Source organism: Oncorhynchus kisutch, linkage group LG17 (genome assembly GCF_002021735.2).
Source record: "Oncorhynchus kisutch isolate 150728-3 linkage group LG17, Okis_V2, whole genome shotgun sequence".
Lineage (NCBI taxonomy): Eukaryota > Metazoa > Chordata > Actinopteri > Salmoniformes > Salmonidae > Oncorhynchus > Oncorhynchus kisutch.
In genome coordinates, this window is record NC_034190.2 from 38,907,826 (window position 1) to 38,924,391 (window position 16,566).

Here is a 16,566-nt window from a genome sequence, read left to right on the forward strand (position 1 = left end):
AGCCTTCATTTCTCAGAACAAGAATAGATTGATGAGTTTCAAGAGAAAGTTCTTTGTTTCTGGCCATTTTGAGCCTGTAATCGAACCCACAAATGCTGATGCTCCAGGTACTCAACTAGTCTAAAGAAGGCCTGTTTTATTGCTTCTTTAATCTGAACAACAGTTTTCAACTGTGCTAACATAATTGCAAAAGGGTTTTCTAATGATCAATTAGCCTTTTAAAATGATGAACTTGGATTAGCTAACACAACGTGCTGTTGGAACACAGGAGTGATGGTTGCTGATAATGGGCTTCTACACATATGTAGATATTCCATTAAACATCTGCCGTTTTCAAATAAAATAAAATCAAATGTTATTGGTCACATACACATATTTAGCAGATGTTAATGCGAGTGTAGCAAAATGAAATCCAACAATTTCACAACAACTACCGTATACACACAAATGCACACAAATGTGAAGGAGTGAATAAGAATATGTACATATAAATATATGGATGAGTGATGGCATGCGGCATAGGCAAGATGCAGTAGATGGTGTAGAATACAGTATGTACATATGAGATGAGTAATGTAGGATATGTAGACATGATTAAATTGGCGTTATTTAAAGTAACTAGTGATACGTTTATTAAGTCAGTTTATTTAAGTGGCCAGAAATTTGAGTCTGTATGTTGGCAGCAACATCTCTATGTTAACGATGGGCTGTTTAACAGTCTGATGGCCTTGAGATAGAAGCAGTTTTTTAGCCTCTCGGCCCCATCTTTGATGCACCTGTACTGACCTCGCTTTCTGGATGATAGCGGGGTGAACAGACAGTGGCTTGGTTGGTTTTTGTCCTTGATTATCTTTTTGGACTTCCTGTGACATCAGGTGCTGTAGGTGTCTTGGAGGGCAGGTAGTTTGCCCCCGTCGAAGCGTTGTGCAGACCGCACTACCCTCTGGAGAGCCAAGTGGTTGAGGGCGTTACAATTGCCGTGATGGGGGGCGGGGGGGTGCTCACCTCCTCCCTGTAGGCTGTGTCGTCGTTGTTGGTAATCAAGCCTACCACTGTTGTGTCATCTGCAAACTTGATGATTGAGTTGGAGGCGTGCATGGTCACGCAGTCATGGTTGAACAGGGAGTACAGGAGATGGCTGAGAACGCACCCTTGTGGGGCCCCAGTGTTGAGGATCAGCGGGGTGGAGATGTTGTTACCTACCCTCACCACCTGGGGGCCGGCCCGTCAGGAAGTCCAGTACCCAGTTGCACAGGGCGGGGTCGAGACCCAGTGTCTCGAGCTTAATGACGAGTTTGGAACTATGGTGTTAAATGCTGAGCTGTAGTCAATGAGCAGCATTCTTACATAGGTATTCCTCTTGTCCAGATGGGATAGGGCAGTGTGCAGTATGATGTCGATTGCATCGTCAATGGACCTGTTGGGGCGGTAAGCAAATTGGAGTGGGTCTAGGGTATCTAGGGTATCAGGTAGGGTGGAGGTGACATGGTCCTTGACTAGTCCCTACCTGCTACGGGGTGATAGTCATTTAGTTCAGTTACCTTAGCTTTCTTGTGAACAGGAACAATGGTGGCCATCTTGAACCATGTGGGGACAACAGACTGGGATAGGGATTGGTTGAATATGTCTGTAAACACACCAGCCAGCTGGTCTGCGCATGCTCTGAGGACGCGACTAGGGATGCTGTCTGGGCCCGGCAGCCTTGCGAGGTGTGATAGTCATTTAGTTCAGTTACCTTAGCTTTCTTGTGAACAGGAACAATGGTGGCCATCTTGAAGCATGTGGGGACAACAGACTGGGATAGGGATTGGTTGAATATGTCTGTAAACACACCAGCCAGCTGGTCTGCGCATGCTCTGAGGACGCGACTAGGGATGCTGTCTGGGCCCGGCAGCCTTGCGAGGGTTAACAAATGTTTTACTCACGTTGGCTATGGTGAAGGAGAGCCCACAGGCTTTGGTAGCGGGCCTTGTCAGTGGCACTGTATTGTCCTCAAAGAAAGCAAACCGGGTGGCTATACCGACTCTGATAACGTATCCCGAGTGAGCCATGTTTCCGTGAAACAGAGAATGTTACAATCTCTGATGTCTCTCTGGAAGGCATCTCGTGCCTTTATTTCATCCACCTTGTTATCTAGAGACTGGACATTGGTGAGAAATATTCTCAGAAGCGGTGGATAGTGTGCTCGCCTTCTGAGTCTGACCAGGAGGCCGCGCCGTCTGCCTCTCCTCCGGCGACCGCGTTGTTTGTGGTCGGCTTCTGGGATAAGATCGCATGTCCAGGATGGAGGTCCGAACAAAGGATCCGCTTCAGGAAAGACGTATTCCTGGTCGTAATGGTGGTAATTTAGTAGCTTTTCTAAGCACTTGTACTTTGTTGAGTCTTTTTCAAAGTCAGCCATTTTACTTCTACTTGAGCAAGATATTTCAGTACTCTTTCCACCACTGATTGTAATTTCTTTGAATGTTTATTCTATTTTCAAATGTTAATAGTTTATTTTGGACAAATTCTTTGTTTTTTAGACATACAGATAGATGTCTAATTGCAACATTAGTTCCTAATGTACATTCATTTCCTCTCCATTTTTCAATTTAATGCATGAAAAAGACCACGTGTAACAACATTCAGGTAACCTTAGTGAAATGTGCTAATTGTCAAGGTCAATGTTTTTATTTAGCTACTTTTACTTGAGTAGTTTTTAAAAACTTCTAATAGAGTACATTTTCATTGAAGTAACAGTACTTTTACTTGAGTAGGATATTTCATTACTCTTCCCACCCCTGCTGTAAACAACACACAAAGTGGCTGGACTCAACTCAATGCATATCAACATCCTGCACACAACAATAGACTGTATAGGAGTATAACATGTTCTGAGCAACAGACTGTATAGGAGTATAACATGTTCTGAGCAATAGATTGTATAGGAGTATAACATGTTCTGAACAATAGACTGTATAGGAGTATAACATGTTCTGAGCAATAGACTGTATAGGAGTATAACATGTTCTGAGCAATAAGAAATGCCTCAATTTGTTGGGTCATTCACATAACCCAACAGTGCTGGGTTAAAATAATGCAGTGTTGGGTCACAGAAAGGACCCAAATTGGGTCATAATTGACCCAACATTTTTGTTGTTGTACATTTGGCATTCACAGCGCATTGTTGTGTAGAGAAATACTTTGAGTGAAGTACCACTTTCATAACCTACTCTGAAAAGTGCAACTTCAACATCTGAATGAGGCAAACGTTGTTGGCAAGCTGTGCTGTGTTCTGAAAGACACCCACATAGTGTCTATTGAAGGTGATTACTGCATGGCACCTCTGCATCACGAAGGCCTACACAGACTCTTGAGAGCCACCATGTGATAGACGTGACTAATGTTGTGTGTTGTCACAGAAGCAGTTCCCAAAGCCCTGAGATGTCCAGACCTGCCAACGACATCTGACTGCATTATGAAGTTGCATTATGAGGTTGGATAAGTGTACAGTACACCACCATAGATAGTTCTCTATGGAAATAAGAAAAAAAGAAGATTCCAAATGCCAAATGACTGGGTATGGCACTAACTTTATACGTCCCTTATACCGTTGGTAACTACAGATAATGATGGGTTTCTTGCCCAGCAGATATACACTTAGTTGTTCAGTCAAAGGAAGTGGGAATGGTCTTGTAAGTTCAGCAACGTCCATAAGAAAATCCAAAGGAAGTCATCCTGTATGATGTTTGAAGATGCAGCAGCCATCTTTATCTTCAGATTTATCTTTATCTTCAGCTTCAGATCAGAGCCAAGCGAAGCTCATGCATGTTTGGTTCAGCTGGTCCTCATACTGCGCTGTACTCCTTCCTCTGGAGGAGGTAAGCAGACGGGGCTCTTTAATGCAGCTCTTTAACTGAACAGACAAGCACCTGCCTGCTGCCATGTGATGAATGTCTGTATCAGGGTGAACATGGCAGTGGTTGAAATGTAAAACATTTGCCAGGATTAAGCTGCTTGCAAATCTTGATTAAGAACGTTCCTTCTGTATAATGTCACGCTCCATCATACCATGAGGCATGAATGACTGCTCAGACGTTGTGTGTGATGCCAGAAGGAAGAGATGGAACGATGCTGGGTGAATTATGACTCGGAGCAGGGAGGGTTTCGAATGACCCAGGTATCTGGGGGAGTGAAAATAATACAAGCATTGAAAATATTAGTTAAGGGTATCGCCGTATTAAAGTTTAATGTTGGTCCTGCCCACTGTTTTTACAGCCCAAGAGACAAGCTTGTAAATAGGTATATGATATTCTCATGGACACAAAATCAAGTACATGGAAAGGACAGGGTCCGTATATTTGATGTGGATCTATTTCCTGCAACTGTAGAGAATAGATTAATGTCAACAAGATTTTTAAGGCTGATGTAGCTGTGGCACTGGACAATGGCATATCCATTATCTGATCTTTCTTCTCATTATCTGTACGTCTAAATATTGCATAACATTTTCCACTAGCCTGCATCTCTCTCTGAACTGCAACTGTACACTGCCAGCCCAACTAGTCAACCACGTCTGAAAGCAGCTGGAAACCCCAGAGAGTGGAGAGAATCTCAATTCAACGGGTCTGTTGGTTGGTCAGACGTGGAGATGCGTCACTGTTCGAGGGGCGGTGCGCTCCCGCCGGAGGTGATCCCCGGGTTTATAAGTGCTGAGGAGCTCTCTGCAACCAAGCAGTGCGTCACACAGACCAATAACAGTTAGGATTCCTTTTCACAAAATCAAGTCCGATATTTCAAATTAGGCAGTAAAATAATATCTACTCTCAATCATAATCTGAATCCCGTTTTGATTTCTTTGCGCTATCCAATTGTATCCAAAAGTTTTCACTCTGCAGATACGATTTGTATTTTTCTTCGAGTCACTTTTTAATTAATCTACGTGTATTTAATTAAGGACATTTTCTATAGTTTCGAGGTTTGTTAGAATATAGCGAGCGAGCATCGCCATCATCATTGGAGGGGTAAAGCGCCGTTTTATGGATATTGGAGTACGCAGACAAAAGTTCGATTTCAGACATTCCGTTACCCTGTCTGACAGAAAAAATGAAATCTGCTGAAGAGGGTGAGTAGGCTGTTTACTGTTACGTCTGAATGTCAGACTGTGTGTAAGAGTAATATAGCATTCGTAAACGGTAATTCAATCGACATTTGAACAGATGCTTCTGCATATTGGATAGCTGCCTGTCTTGTCTAGTGGCGCACTTCAGGCGCTCCTCAGGTGTCAGTCAATGGGTTTATTCTCTGTTTAGATAGCCTACTATTATACAGGTATTACAATGTAATGCAGCGAACTGAATACCGAGATGATTATAGGATAGGCTACGTCATTGTTATCTTATTCATGGTAGCTACTTACATTTTGAAATAAATATTTGGTTTCACCAAAAGGTTTATTTAAAGTACCTACTAACATTGTATGTATTGAAAGAAGAAATATGTTGAGATCGCCATAAGGAAGGATGAACATGAAACACATTATTATGAGCTCTACATTACATTATGAGGTGCCTCTCCTATGAGTAGGGAGTGGTGGGAGTGGCAGTGGTGGCACCAAAACTCACATTCAGGAGGGTTTACTCAAATTGGTAATCCATGCCTCAATGCCTCTTCTTGCATGAGTAAACATACCCTATTTGAAGATACATTTACACCAAATGTGCAGTGTTTCAGTGTGCATGTCTAGATTTACTACAATTGAATCAGAGAACATACACATAACTACCAGTGGTTCTCATTGGTAAAGTGGCATCTTCTGCAATCCATCAAGAATTTTCATAAAGACATAGCAATGCTGTGACACCACTGTGATGTTAAGGCTGTTACATTGTGATTGTGTTGTGGGAGTCATACGTTGGTGCAGTGATGTCATGTCTTTATGGTTGTGATTATGTTTCTTAATTCACAGCAGACAGGAGCTCTGGCAACAGCATACTGCCTGAGACTGGAATAGTCTTAAGAGCTGACTGTTGTAAGATTACTCAGGTCCCTGTACCCTTAACCACAACTTCCCCCATTCTCTTCTGTCTGTGCCACATGGGTAGTCAGTCTGTCTCTTATGCCCTCATACCCAGTGGGGGAGCTGGCATCTTAGCTGGCATCATGAGGCTCCCCTGTTGGGTTGAGCTTGCACCTTTAGTCATGCAAACAAACTAGCCATGTGGTACACACAGGTGATACATTTTCCTATAGCTTTTGAAAATAAACTAGCCAGGAAAAAGTGTAATAATTGGTTCAATGTTTTGATTGCTGAGGTATATAAAACCAGAGGCAATGTGAAATTTGAAAAAAGTTATCGTCTACATCTGCTTTCCTATTGGCTCATCCATCCCCCCTCTATTCCACAGGTCGTTGCTGTAAATGACAATGCGTTCTCAGTCAACTTACCTGATAAAATAAGGGTTAAATAAATAAATATAAGATGGTTATTAATAAATAAATAAATATTGGTTATTTTTTGTGTAATTCTTTTTGCCAATTATTTGTATACTTCTCACCTTAGTTATTTTGTGAAGGTTGTGTCTTTCAGGGATGGTGTGTTGGTGGTAGTTTTACTTCTGTGATTGGGGAAACCCATTCAGTTTTGAGTTCTCTGGTCTTGCTAGTATTTGGATACAGGAACATATTTACTTTCTGCATCAGCGTGTAGATGCAGTTTACACTCCATCATGAGCAACAGCATCACAGCAGATTTCTTTGTAATTAACTGGCAACTACCGTATGTGTTTCAGTGTGTGAGCCAATGAGAGTGTGTATGGACCATAATTCTAACTCATTCCATGTATTTGCTTTTCAGAGGCATACAGCCACACCCCCAACGTCAGTCTCTCCCAGGGCAACCCCTGCATGCCTTCCCAATACCACAGTCTCCAGTCTGGCCCCACCATCTCAGTCTCCATCAGCCAGCCTCCCAGCTACGGCGCCCACAACAACATGAGGACAGTGGGTTACTACTCCTCCCCTAGCATCCGTCCAAATGGGGCGCCAGCCCTCGAGAGCCCTCGTATTGAGATCACAGCCTACGGGCAGTTTCCTGAGGACAAAGTTGAAGAGAGCAACAACCTTACTGTGGCTAAACGGGTCAACTCCATCGTGACCCTGACGTTGCCCAATGCAGATGGCTATCGTGACCCCAGCTGCCTCAGCCCGGCCAGCAGTGTGTCGTCACGCAGCTGTCACTCCGAGGCCTCGTCCTATGAGTCGGGCTTCTCCTACAACTATGAAAACTCACCCCAAAACTCGCCCTGGCAGTCGCCCTGCGTCTCACCCAGTGGCTCCTCCTCTCTCGCCCTTCCGGGTGATGCTTGCGCCAATGCGGGCTCCCCCCGGCACTCCCCCTCCACCTCCCCCAGCACCAGTGTCACGGACGACAGCTGGATGGGCCAGCGGGGCTCCAGGCCCAACTCCCCTAGTGGTGGAAAGAGGAAATACAGCTTCAATGGAACCACAACCTCCAAGCCCCCCTACTCCCCTAACCACTCCCCCGGGCCGTCCCCTCACACCTCCCCACGCATCTGCGTCACAGGTGAGTCCTGGATGCCTAACAACACCAACCAGTACACCAACTCAGCCATAGTTGCAGCCATCAACGCTCTGACCACAGACGGTGTGGCAGACCTGGGGGAGGGCATCCCTCTGAAGTCCCGGAAGACCAGCCTGGAGCCTGGGGCAGTCTGCCTGAAGGTAGAGCCTGGAGGAGAGGAGCTCAGCCCTGGGGAGCTCGGTCAGGATGAGTACCCCTTCTCCCGCATGCCCTTTAAGAAGGAGAACTACTGTGGGGGATTCCTGGATGTGCCACAGCACCCATATTCATGGTCCAAGCCAAAGCAATATGTCAGGTAAGCTGAAGCAAGACTTTGACTGACTGAAAGAATATTCATTATAAGGTTGACAGCTCCTAACAACGGAAAGTTTTTGAGGTCAAAGTGAAGTCAACTCCGAAATATACAAGCAAAGCATTGACAATCTGCAGTTGTGCCTTGTTACATTGCAAACTTGAAAAATACTCTCTCCACCTTAGCCCATCTCTACCAGCCCTTGACTGGCAGCTGCCGTCCAGCTCGGGGCCGTACAGCCTACAGATCGAGGTGCAGCCCAAATCTCACCACCGGGCCCACTATGAAACCGAAGGGAGCAGAGGAGCAGTCAAGGCTCTGGCAGGAGGACACCCTGTGGTGCAGGTCTGCTATCCTCCTTATACTAACGTACTCTAATATAGACTTGTCTGGATGTAATACTATTACCCCCATCACTTCTCCGACCTACGGTGAGCTCCAAAAGTATGGGGAAAGTACATACGTTTTTGTGCATTTACCGTTTGTTTTGGTTGTGTGTCTGATTATTTTGTGCCCAATATAAATGAATGGTAAATAATGTATTGTGTCCTTTTGTAAATAAGAATAGAATACGTTTCTAAACATTTCTACTGTAATGTGGATGCTACCATGGTTAGGGATAATCCTGAATGAATCGTGAATAATGATGAGTGAGAAAGTTACAGAAGCACAAATATAGACATGCTAACCTCTCACCATTACAATAACAGGGGTTAGCATTTTTTTTGGGGGGGGGGGGTATGATATTTGTGCGTTTGTAACTTTAAAATCCAATGCCAACTAAAATTGTCACTGTCCCAATACTTTTGGAGCTCACTGTATTTCTCCGATCACTTTCTTTCCAACCTATTTATATCACCAGCGCTTAAATAGATTAGTGGGTATGTGTTTTATCATTACACGTCTATGATGTTATCCGAAAGACGTCATAGTTCTGAATGAAATACCATAGGTATGCTAATAGACAGACCAGTGCGCTCAGTCAGTTCCTGTCCAGACGAGGGTGACTCAAACTTTTCCATTACGTCTGAAGTGCAGACAGACAGTCGCAAAGCGAGGTAGTGTGGCCAGTAAAGCTTAGTCATGAGCTTAAACCACAGTAGCTTTGGTGGTCAACTCAGAAGAAGCATTGAGCAATTGTAATTCTTGGACTACAAGGCCGGTCTTCCCAATCATTGTACCACATCACTGACTTGACTTCAACCTCTGAATAAACCACAGTGTCTAAGTTGAGAAGAGAAAGTAAGCCATCAAAGGTTTCAGCAGGCAAAGTTTACATGTGTTGAATAGTATCTGGACGGTTGAACTTCTCACACATCCTTGTGTGGTAACACCCCAAAGTTTGCGACCAACCTGGGATTATAAACAGGAAGGCTGCAGTGGGGATGAATGGGAACCTGAGAATGTAGCTAGCTAAGCATGTTGTATGGTCCCGTGTGTCTGAACATCAGAATTCACATCTGTACTGGGTAGCATGTTTGCTGTGATTAGGTGATTAGGTGCTAATGATTTAATGACATGGGCTCTGGGTTACTCTCACCATGATATAGTGTGTTCTTTCAAAACCTCCACCTCCCTCCTTCTCTTCCTTCCCTCCGCCAGCTTCCGACCAAACACACAGACTTCCCTTTGTTTAGGAAAGTTCCCGTCTGTAATGCTGACATCATCAACAGTGGCGTCCTGTGGAGGCGGCCAGTCCAGGCCGGGCTCAAACCACACACGTTTCTGGCAGCCTGATAGAGATGTTAGAGGGAGCCTAAGGCCACTCAATCTCTCCCTAGCTTCCTGATTACATGGTACACTGTGGGCTGTGGAGCTGTGGACACTGGCTGACTGGGCCTTCTCTCTTGCTCTTCCTCGGAGTCAAACCTTGCCCAAACTGTGCAGAGTTTGTTCTGGAAGTCACTGGTTCCCTCCATGTCGAGCACAGCTAAGCCTGGTGTTTTCTGTTTTTTTCTAATGCCACAGCTGCTGCTGCTGCTGCAGACCACACGCGCCATTATACCGATGGCAGACTGAGTTATGCTCTCCTAAAGGACTGCATGTTCTAGGTTTTAGGCTTAGCTTTCATAGCTGGGTCTGAGGGAATACTCCATACTCAAGTCTGTGGGGGGCTTTTATGGCAAAAATCGTTAAGTGATGTCAAATAAAGTGAGTGAAAATATCTAAAACTGGCCAAAGATTATAAATGTAACTACTGGTAGATTCATTTTTCATTAGCTAAATGTTGATTTTCTTAATCTTAACTATGAACGTCATGTAACCATGTTATTTTAAATTATAAGGCTTTTTTTGTGTTCAAGAAAACAACATTTGAGGTCATGTGAAGCATATTTTCAAAAGCACGATAGGACTGTGAAGTCAGCTGGAGGGTTGGACAGAAAGAGAGAAAGAGAGAGAGGGTGCCCCTGTTGCCCTCTTCCCTCTCTCCCTTTTTAATCTCTTTCTGGTACCTTGAGCTGCCATGCTTGACATTCCACTAGTAGGTGATAATACGATCTAGGGAGGGGAGACTGCACTGCATGTGCCGAAACAAGCGGTGGTGTTTGTTATAGGGAGCTCCATAGTTAGTGATGTGGTAGTCACAGAAGCAAGGGGCCACTGCTTCCCTGGAGCCGTGCTCGTGACAGACATCAACAGGTCCCCGCTGTGATGAAAAAGCACCCAAATGCTTACACAGTAGTCATTCATGTTGGTACAAACAACATCAATCTTCACAAAGCAATTCAAAGATGACTTTATAGGGCTTACGGATAGGCTAAAGGAGACAGAAGCGTTTTTTCCCGGGCCTCTACCAACAATAGGTCACTGAATGGAACCCTTTAGTCGTCTCCTCTGGCTACGGTACTGTCTTAAATTCTACAGATACTCAATGGATTTGGAGTACATTGACAATTTTGACTACTTTTGGGAGAGGCTCCAGTTTAACAAGAGGGATGTCTAGCATCCAAATAGGAACGGGGAAAAAGTTATCTTGTCCAACATCGAGGAGGCTCTTATAAAACAGTGAGTTAATGACAGTGCAACTCCTGATCAGGTAATTCTTCCTATTCCCACTATTTCACAGCGTTGTCATCGTACTGCTACCATATTCCCAGGGGTATTGTCAGTAGTAATCTTGTGTTAGCTCTGTTACTGTTCGCCCAATGGGAAGCCCACTGTGGTAAGCTCATCCAGTACTAATACTTCAAATACCATAAATATGGATTTCAAATCACAAAGAGGGCTTGGGCTGTTACATATCAAGGTTGATGTCAAAGATGGACCTTCTTGATATCTTGGTGCATGAACACGAGCCCAGATATTTTGGTTCTCACAGAGATTTGGATAATTGACTCGATCCCAAATAAGAACATTGACATTGCTGATTACAACATCTTCAGGTGTGACAGACTGAAAAAACGGGGAGGGGTGACTATATACAGTTGAATTTGGAAGTTTACATACACCTTAGCGAAATACATTTAACTCCGTTTTTCACAATTCCTGACATTTAATCCTAGTAAAAATTCTTAGGTCAGTTAGGATCACCACCGTATTTTAAGAATGTGAAATATCAATAATAGTAAGTAGAGAGAATTGTTTATTTCAGCTTTTATTTCTTTCATCACATTCCCAGTGGGTCTGAAGTTTACAAGTTTACATACACTACTCAATTAGAATTTGGTAGCATTGCCTTTAAATTGTTAATCTTGGGTCAAACTTTCACGGTAGCCTTCCACAAGCTTCCCACAATAAGTTTGGTGAATTTTGGCCCATTCCTTCTGACAGAGCTGGTGTAACTGAGTCAGGTTTGTAGGCCTTCTTGTTCCAACACGCTTTTTCAATTCTGCCCACAAATTGTCTATAGGATTGAGGTCAGGGCTTTGTGATGGCCACTCCAATGCATTGACTTTGTTGTCCTTAAGCCATTTGTTCACAACTTTGGAAGTATATTTGGGATCATTGTCCATTTGGAAGACCCATTTGCCACCAAGCTTTAACTGATGTCTTGAGATGTTGCTTCAATATATCCACATAATATTCCATCCTCATGACGATATCTATTTTGTGAAGTGCACCAGTCCAGCCTGCAGAAAAGCACCCCCACAACATGATGCTGCCACCCCCATGCTTCACGGTTGGGATGGTGTTCTTTGGCTTGCAAGCCATTTTGGCATGCAATCAACTCTTGTGGCATCAGGTACTCTAAATATCACTATCCCCCCAACAATTGAGCTTTTGGTTATAGATGTGGCCATAAGCCAAAATACACATTCATCTGTTGCAGGAATTTACCACCCCCCCTGCACTAGCGGAGCGCTGTTCGTCCTATTTCTGAGTGTTTTAAACCTGTTATGTCATCTGAATTAGTCGTTTTGGGGGGTTTTAATTTAGATTGACCTACCCCTCTTAAATTGCTTGTAAATATTGTATGCTTTTATTGCGTTCTATGATTGAGTGCAGAGCGCCCTTGAAATAGAGGAATTGATCTCAATAGGATTCCCTGTTTAAATAAATGTACATTTAAAAAAAAATGGTATGGTAACTTTTTAAGTTAATGCATAAAGTAGGCCACCGTAACTCAATGGCTTTGCTGCCTTTGCTTTTTTTTTTTACTATGTCAGTCTGACCCCCCCCATGCCAACTTTCCTCTGCTAATTCCTCCACTGTCATAGCGTACAGATAACATGCATAGCTCCACACTCTGTGTCGGTTGTAGTCTCTATTATCAGGTTTCAGAGTGGGTATTAGGCTCCATGCCTTTGCTCAGCTTTCTGGGTGGCTGTCAAGCAACACCTATGGAGTTCTGGGATTCTTTAAGGACCGTTTTGTACTGCAGACGTTCTGAATCCTGTCCAATTAAATAATGATGTGATTGTCTCGCTGATAAAAAGTTAACTCCGTCCACCGCTACAAAAATCTATCCCTGATCTTGGTCAATGAGAGCATGTGTAAGTGACATGGATTTACGTCCATGTCCTATAAGTGCACTATTTTTGACCAGGGCCCACTGCACTACTTTTGATCAGAGCCCATAGGGTGTGCACTATATAGGGAATAGGATGCCATTTGGGAGACACCCATAACCTTTAGTTCACTGTAACCCGGGCTTAGTTCTGTCAGCAGGGTAAACTACCCTGTGAAATCACAGGGACATTTGTCTCAGATGGTTAACTGGCTCTTGGGCAGACAGCGGAACGCTGGAGATGGAGCTACTGTAATATCATGCTGTGTCGCAGCCTATCAGTACTGAAACGGACTGACATTAATGGAGGAAATATGTGTATGGGTTGTTGACCTTGGATAAAGAGTGGGGGAAAAAATGTAAACTGTGTTTGAAAGGTATCCCTGTTTTTTTTAACAAGTTGTCAAGAGTTGTGTGTGTGGGGGGATACTCGATACCAGACATAAGTTGTTTATTATCTATTAACATTGTAAAACAAATTCATATTAACCATTGTTGATTGGCAATAAGTTATTAATTTAATACAATTTAATGGAATGTAATCTCTATGTCTTCTCCCTCCAGCTCCAAGGCTACATGGAGAGTGAGCCCCTGACCCTGCAGCTGTTCATTGGTACGGCAGATGACCGTCTCCTGCGGCCCCATGCCTTCTACCAGGTCCACCGCATCACCGGCAAGACCGTCTCCACCCCCAGCCATGAGGTCCTGCAGTCCAACACCAAGGTGCTGGAGATTCCACTGCTGCCCGAGAACAAAATGCGCGCCATGTGAGTAGTGTGTGAGTGTGAATTTATTCGCCACTGTGTATGTCTTTTTGTTGCACCTATCAGCCAGTCAGACATTTATGCTCCTCCTCAAGCAACTCAAATGATGAGTGAACATCTGTAGAGTTGTGTCCATGACGGCTGATCAGCACCTGCTTGGGTGTGTCTGTCTGTGTGGACAGATGGATGGGTTTCCCCCTACACGGTATAATAATCCCTGGGGCTCATATTACAGGGGGAACCTCAAAGCTGCTAACTGGGTTCTGTCTAGGCAGTAGCAGTTCTACTGCATTTTAATGGATGTAACACGTAAACTTATAGAATCATTTTCACTTCAGTGTTTGGTTTCAGTAGTCTTTCTGGAGAACGCACCTTAAAGTGATTTTATTTGATTTATTTAACTAGGCAAGTCAGTTAAGAACAAATTCCTACCCCGGCCAAACCCTAACGACGCTCGGCCAATTGTGCGCCACCCTATGGGACTCCCAATCACACCGGTTGTGATACAACCTGTAATCGAACCAGGTCTGTAGTGACGCCTCTAGCAACGAGATGCAGTGGCTTAGACCGCTGCGCCACTCGGGAGCCCGAAGCAAGGGGTTTATACATTTTGAAGTATATTCCCACGTGACTTCGTAAAATTATATATCACAAGGATTAATTCATTGTGATCTGGGAAGTTACCAGTAGTAGCATATCATCAATTATGGTAAAGTTTTAATCAACTTGAACACGTGACAAGTCTTTCAGTATTATTTGGGCACCAATGCTGACAACTTAATTTGACTCGATTAGAGATAATTTCAATGCTTTTGTTACCAATGACCGACGACACTCCAAAAGCCAAACACTCTTAACACGGGTTGCAGAGGGTTCAATGGAGAAACATTTTTCCTCCTGAGATTGGCATTGAGTTGAACCCTTGGCACAGTTGACTGAGACTTCGTCCGTGTCCGAAATGGCACCCTATTCCCCATAGGCTCTGGTCAAAAGTAGTGCATTATATAGCGAATAGGTGCCATTTGGTATGCAACCTTCTTTTCAGGCTACTAGAGACGCCTCAGTAGCCTCAGCCTGTGCTTTGTTCACTCATCACACCCCAAGCTGTCTGGCTTTGGGCGGAGGGAGAGCTGAACAGCTGGGGTCCTTAGCCTCAACACCTGATTGCCTCACCAGCGGAGCAGCCCCCAGTGATTGACAAAGAATTCTCGGGAATGTTCAGTTAGTGTAAAAGTTGACATGAACTACATTATAAGGAATGTGGCGTCGAGGAGTACTCCCATGGGAAAACTAACATTTGTTTGTAAAAGCTAACTCCATAAAAGTCTGAAATGTTAAAAGTGAGTGCACAGCATAAACAGGAGGGAGGGGGTGAGAAATGAGACATTTATAAAGTGTCTGATGAAGGCTCGGAGACTGTGTAAAAAGCATAATTCTGCTGAAATACTGTTGTATGATTCTACAGTGAAATCTCTTTGTGGTGCTAGAGAGAAACTCTTAAACTATACCTTAATTAGCTGAGTGTTGATATTTACTGTATGTGGTAAGTGTCACAGGGATAATGATTTGGGATCTCAATAATGATGGGGATCTATCTAACGTGATGATAGCTATGAGCCTCTCTAAGGTCTAACTCAGTTTGTTTTCTATCTGTTTCATCTAGAATTGACTGCGCTGGCATCCTGAAACTCCGCAACTCGGATATCGAGCTGAGGAAGGGCGAGACGGACATCGGGCGTAAGAACACACGTGTGAGGATGGTGTTCCGGGTTCACATCAACCAGCCCACAGGAAGGACATTGTCCTTGCAGGCTGCATCCAACCCCATAGAGTGCTGTGAGTACACCTTCACTATCAGCCTGCTTTAAAATGTATGGATGCCTTTTTGGGCTGACATCCATGCTACGAAGAGTCTTTCATGTGAACAATTTTCTCAATTGTGCAATGTCTTATACAGGGGGGAAATGGTTTAACATGGCAGATCCTTTTGACTTTGGTGATAAGCACCATTGACCTTGAAATAACTAGATATAAACCTGAGCAGATCTGGTAATCTCATGGGTTTATGGCTGAGAATCACACCACAGAGATCAAGTGCTATGAGGTAAATGAGAAATGTGGTTAAACAATGATCTCAGCTCTTAAGAATAGACCATTGTCGGTCGCTGATACACTGCCACAAAACTGTTATTGACTGAGATTATTTTTTTCTATTGTCGAGAATAATTGTCAGAAAGGTTCTTTGCCAGATGTATTTTTCACTTGCAAACATTAGACTTTTATTAAGGAATATAACACACTTCAAGGCAGTTGAAGTTAACCAGGAGGTGATGGCCAAGTATGATCATGATGCCAAGAAATTATTTGTAAAAACAATAATTTGAGAAAATGATACAATAACAAATGCTAAATGGATCCATGCCCTCACCCTCAGGTCAGAGGAACCCTATGTCTCTAGAGCTAATGGCATTGCTAGTTGTGATGATTCTTTTAAGAGTTGTCAGGCTTGTGAAAATGACTTGGTCTGGATGCTCGGGGCTGCATGGGGAATGGGTTTGTATTGACTCTTTCGTGAGGATAGTGTTTGTCCCCCTCCTACAGCCCAGAGATCAGCCCAGGAGCTGCCCTTGGTGGATAAGCAGACCTTGGAGACGTGCCCTGCTGCTGGGGGAGAGAGGATGCTCCTCAGCGGACACAACTTCCAGCACGACTCCAAGGTGGTGTTCGTGGAGAAAGCCCAAGGTAGGAGCTGGAGATGGAGCAGGAGCTAACGCAGTGCAGATGTAGCTGTATGTGAGTTAGTGTGCAAGTGTATGTGTGCATGTGTCTACACAAGTGTGTGTGTGTTGTGTGTGTGTGTGTGCGCGTGTGTGTGTGCTTGCACGCTTGTGTGTGTGTCTACTCAAGTGTGTGTGGGTGCGTGCTCCAACTCCCTCCCTCTCTCTCTGGGTTGGAGAAACCTCAGGACTACTCCCTCCCT

General features: G+C 44.1%; 1 protein-coding gene across 1 annotated transcript in view; it reads left to right on the plus strand.

Moving 5' to 3' along the window:
• Window positions 1–4,733: 4,733 nt before the first annotated feature.
• LOC109907638 (nuclear factor of activated T-cells, cytoplasmic 1-like) overlaps window positions 4,734–16,566 on the plus strand; it is a 63,823-nt gene continuing 51,990 nt past the window's right edge. The window contains exons 1-6 of the mRNA XM_020505727.2: window positions 4,734–5,104; window positions 6,836–7,877; window positions 8,060–8,219; window positions 13,387–13,589; window positions 15,250–15,422; window positions 16,188–16,328. Coding sequence (XP_020361316.1) covers window positions 5,086–5,104; window positions 6,836–7,877; window positions 8,060–8,219; window positions 13,387–13,589; window positions 15,250–15,422; window positions 16,188–16,328 — 1,738 coding nt within the window. The 5' untranslated portion in view covers window positions 4,734–5,085. The remainder of the gene's footprint in view (window positions 5,105–6,835; window positions 7,878–8,059; window positions 8,220–13,386; window positions 13,590–15,249; window positions 15,423–16,187; window positions 16,329–16,566) is intronic.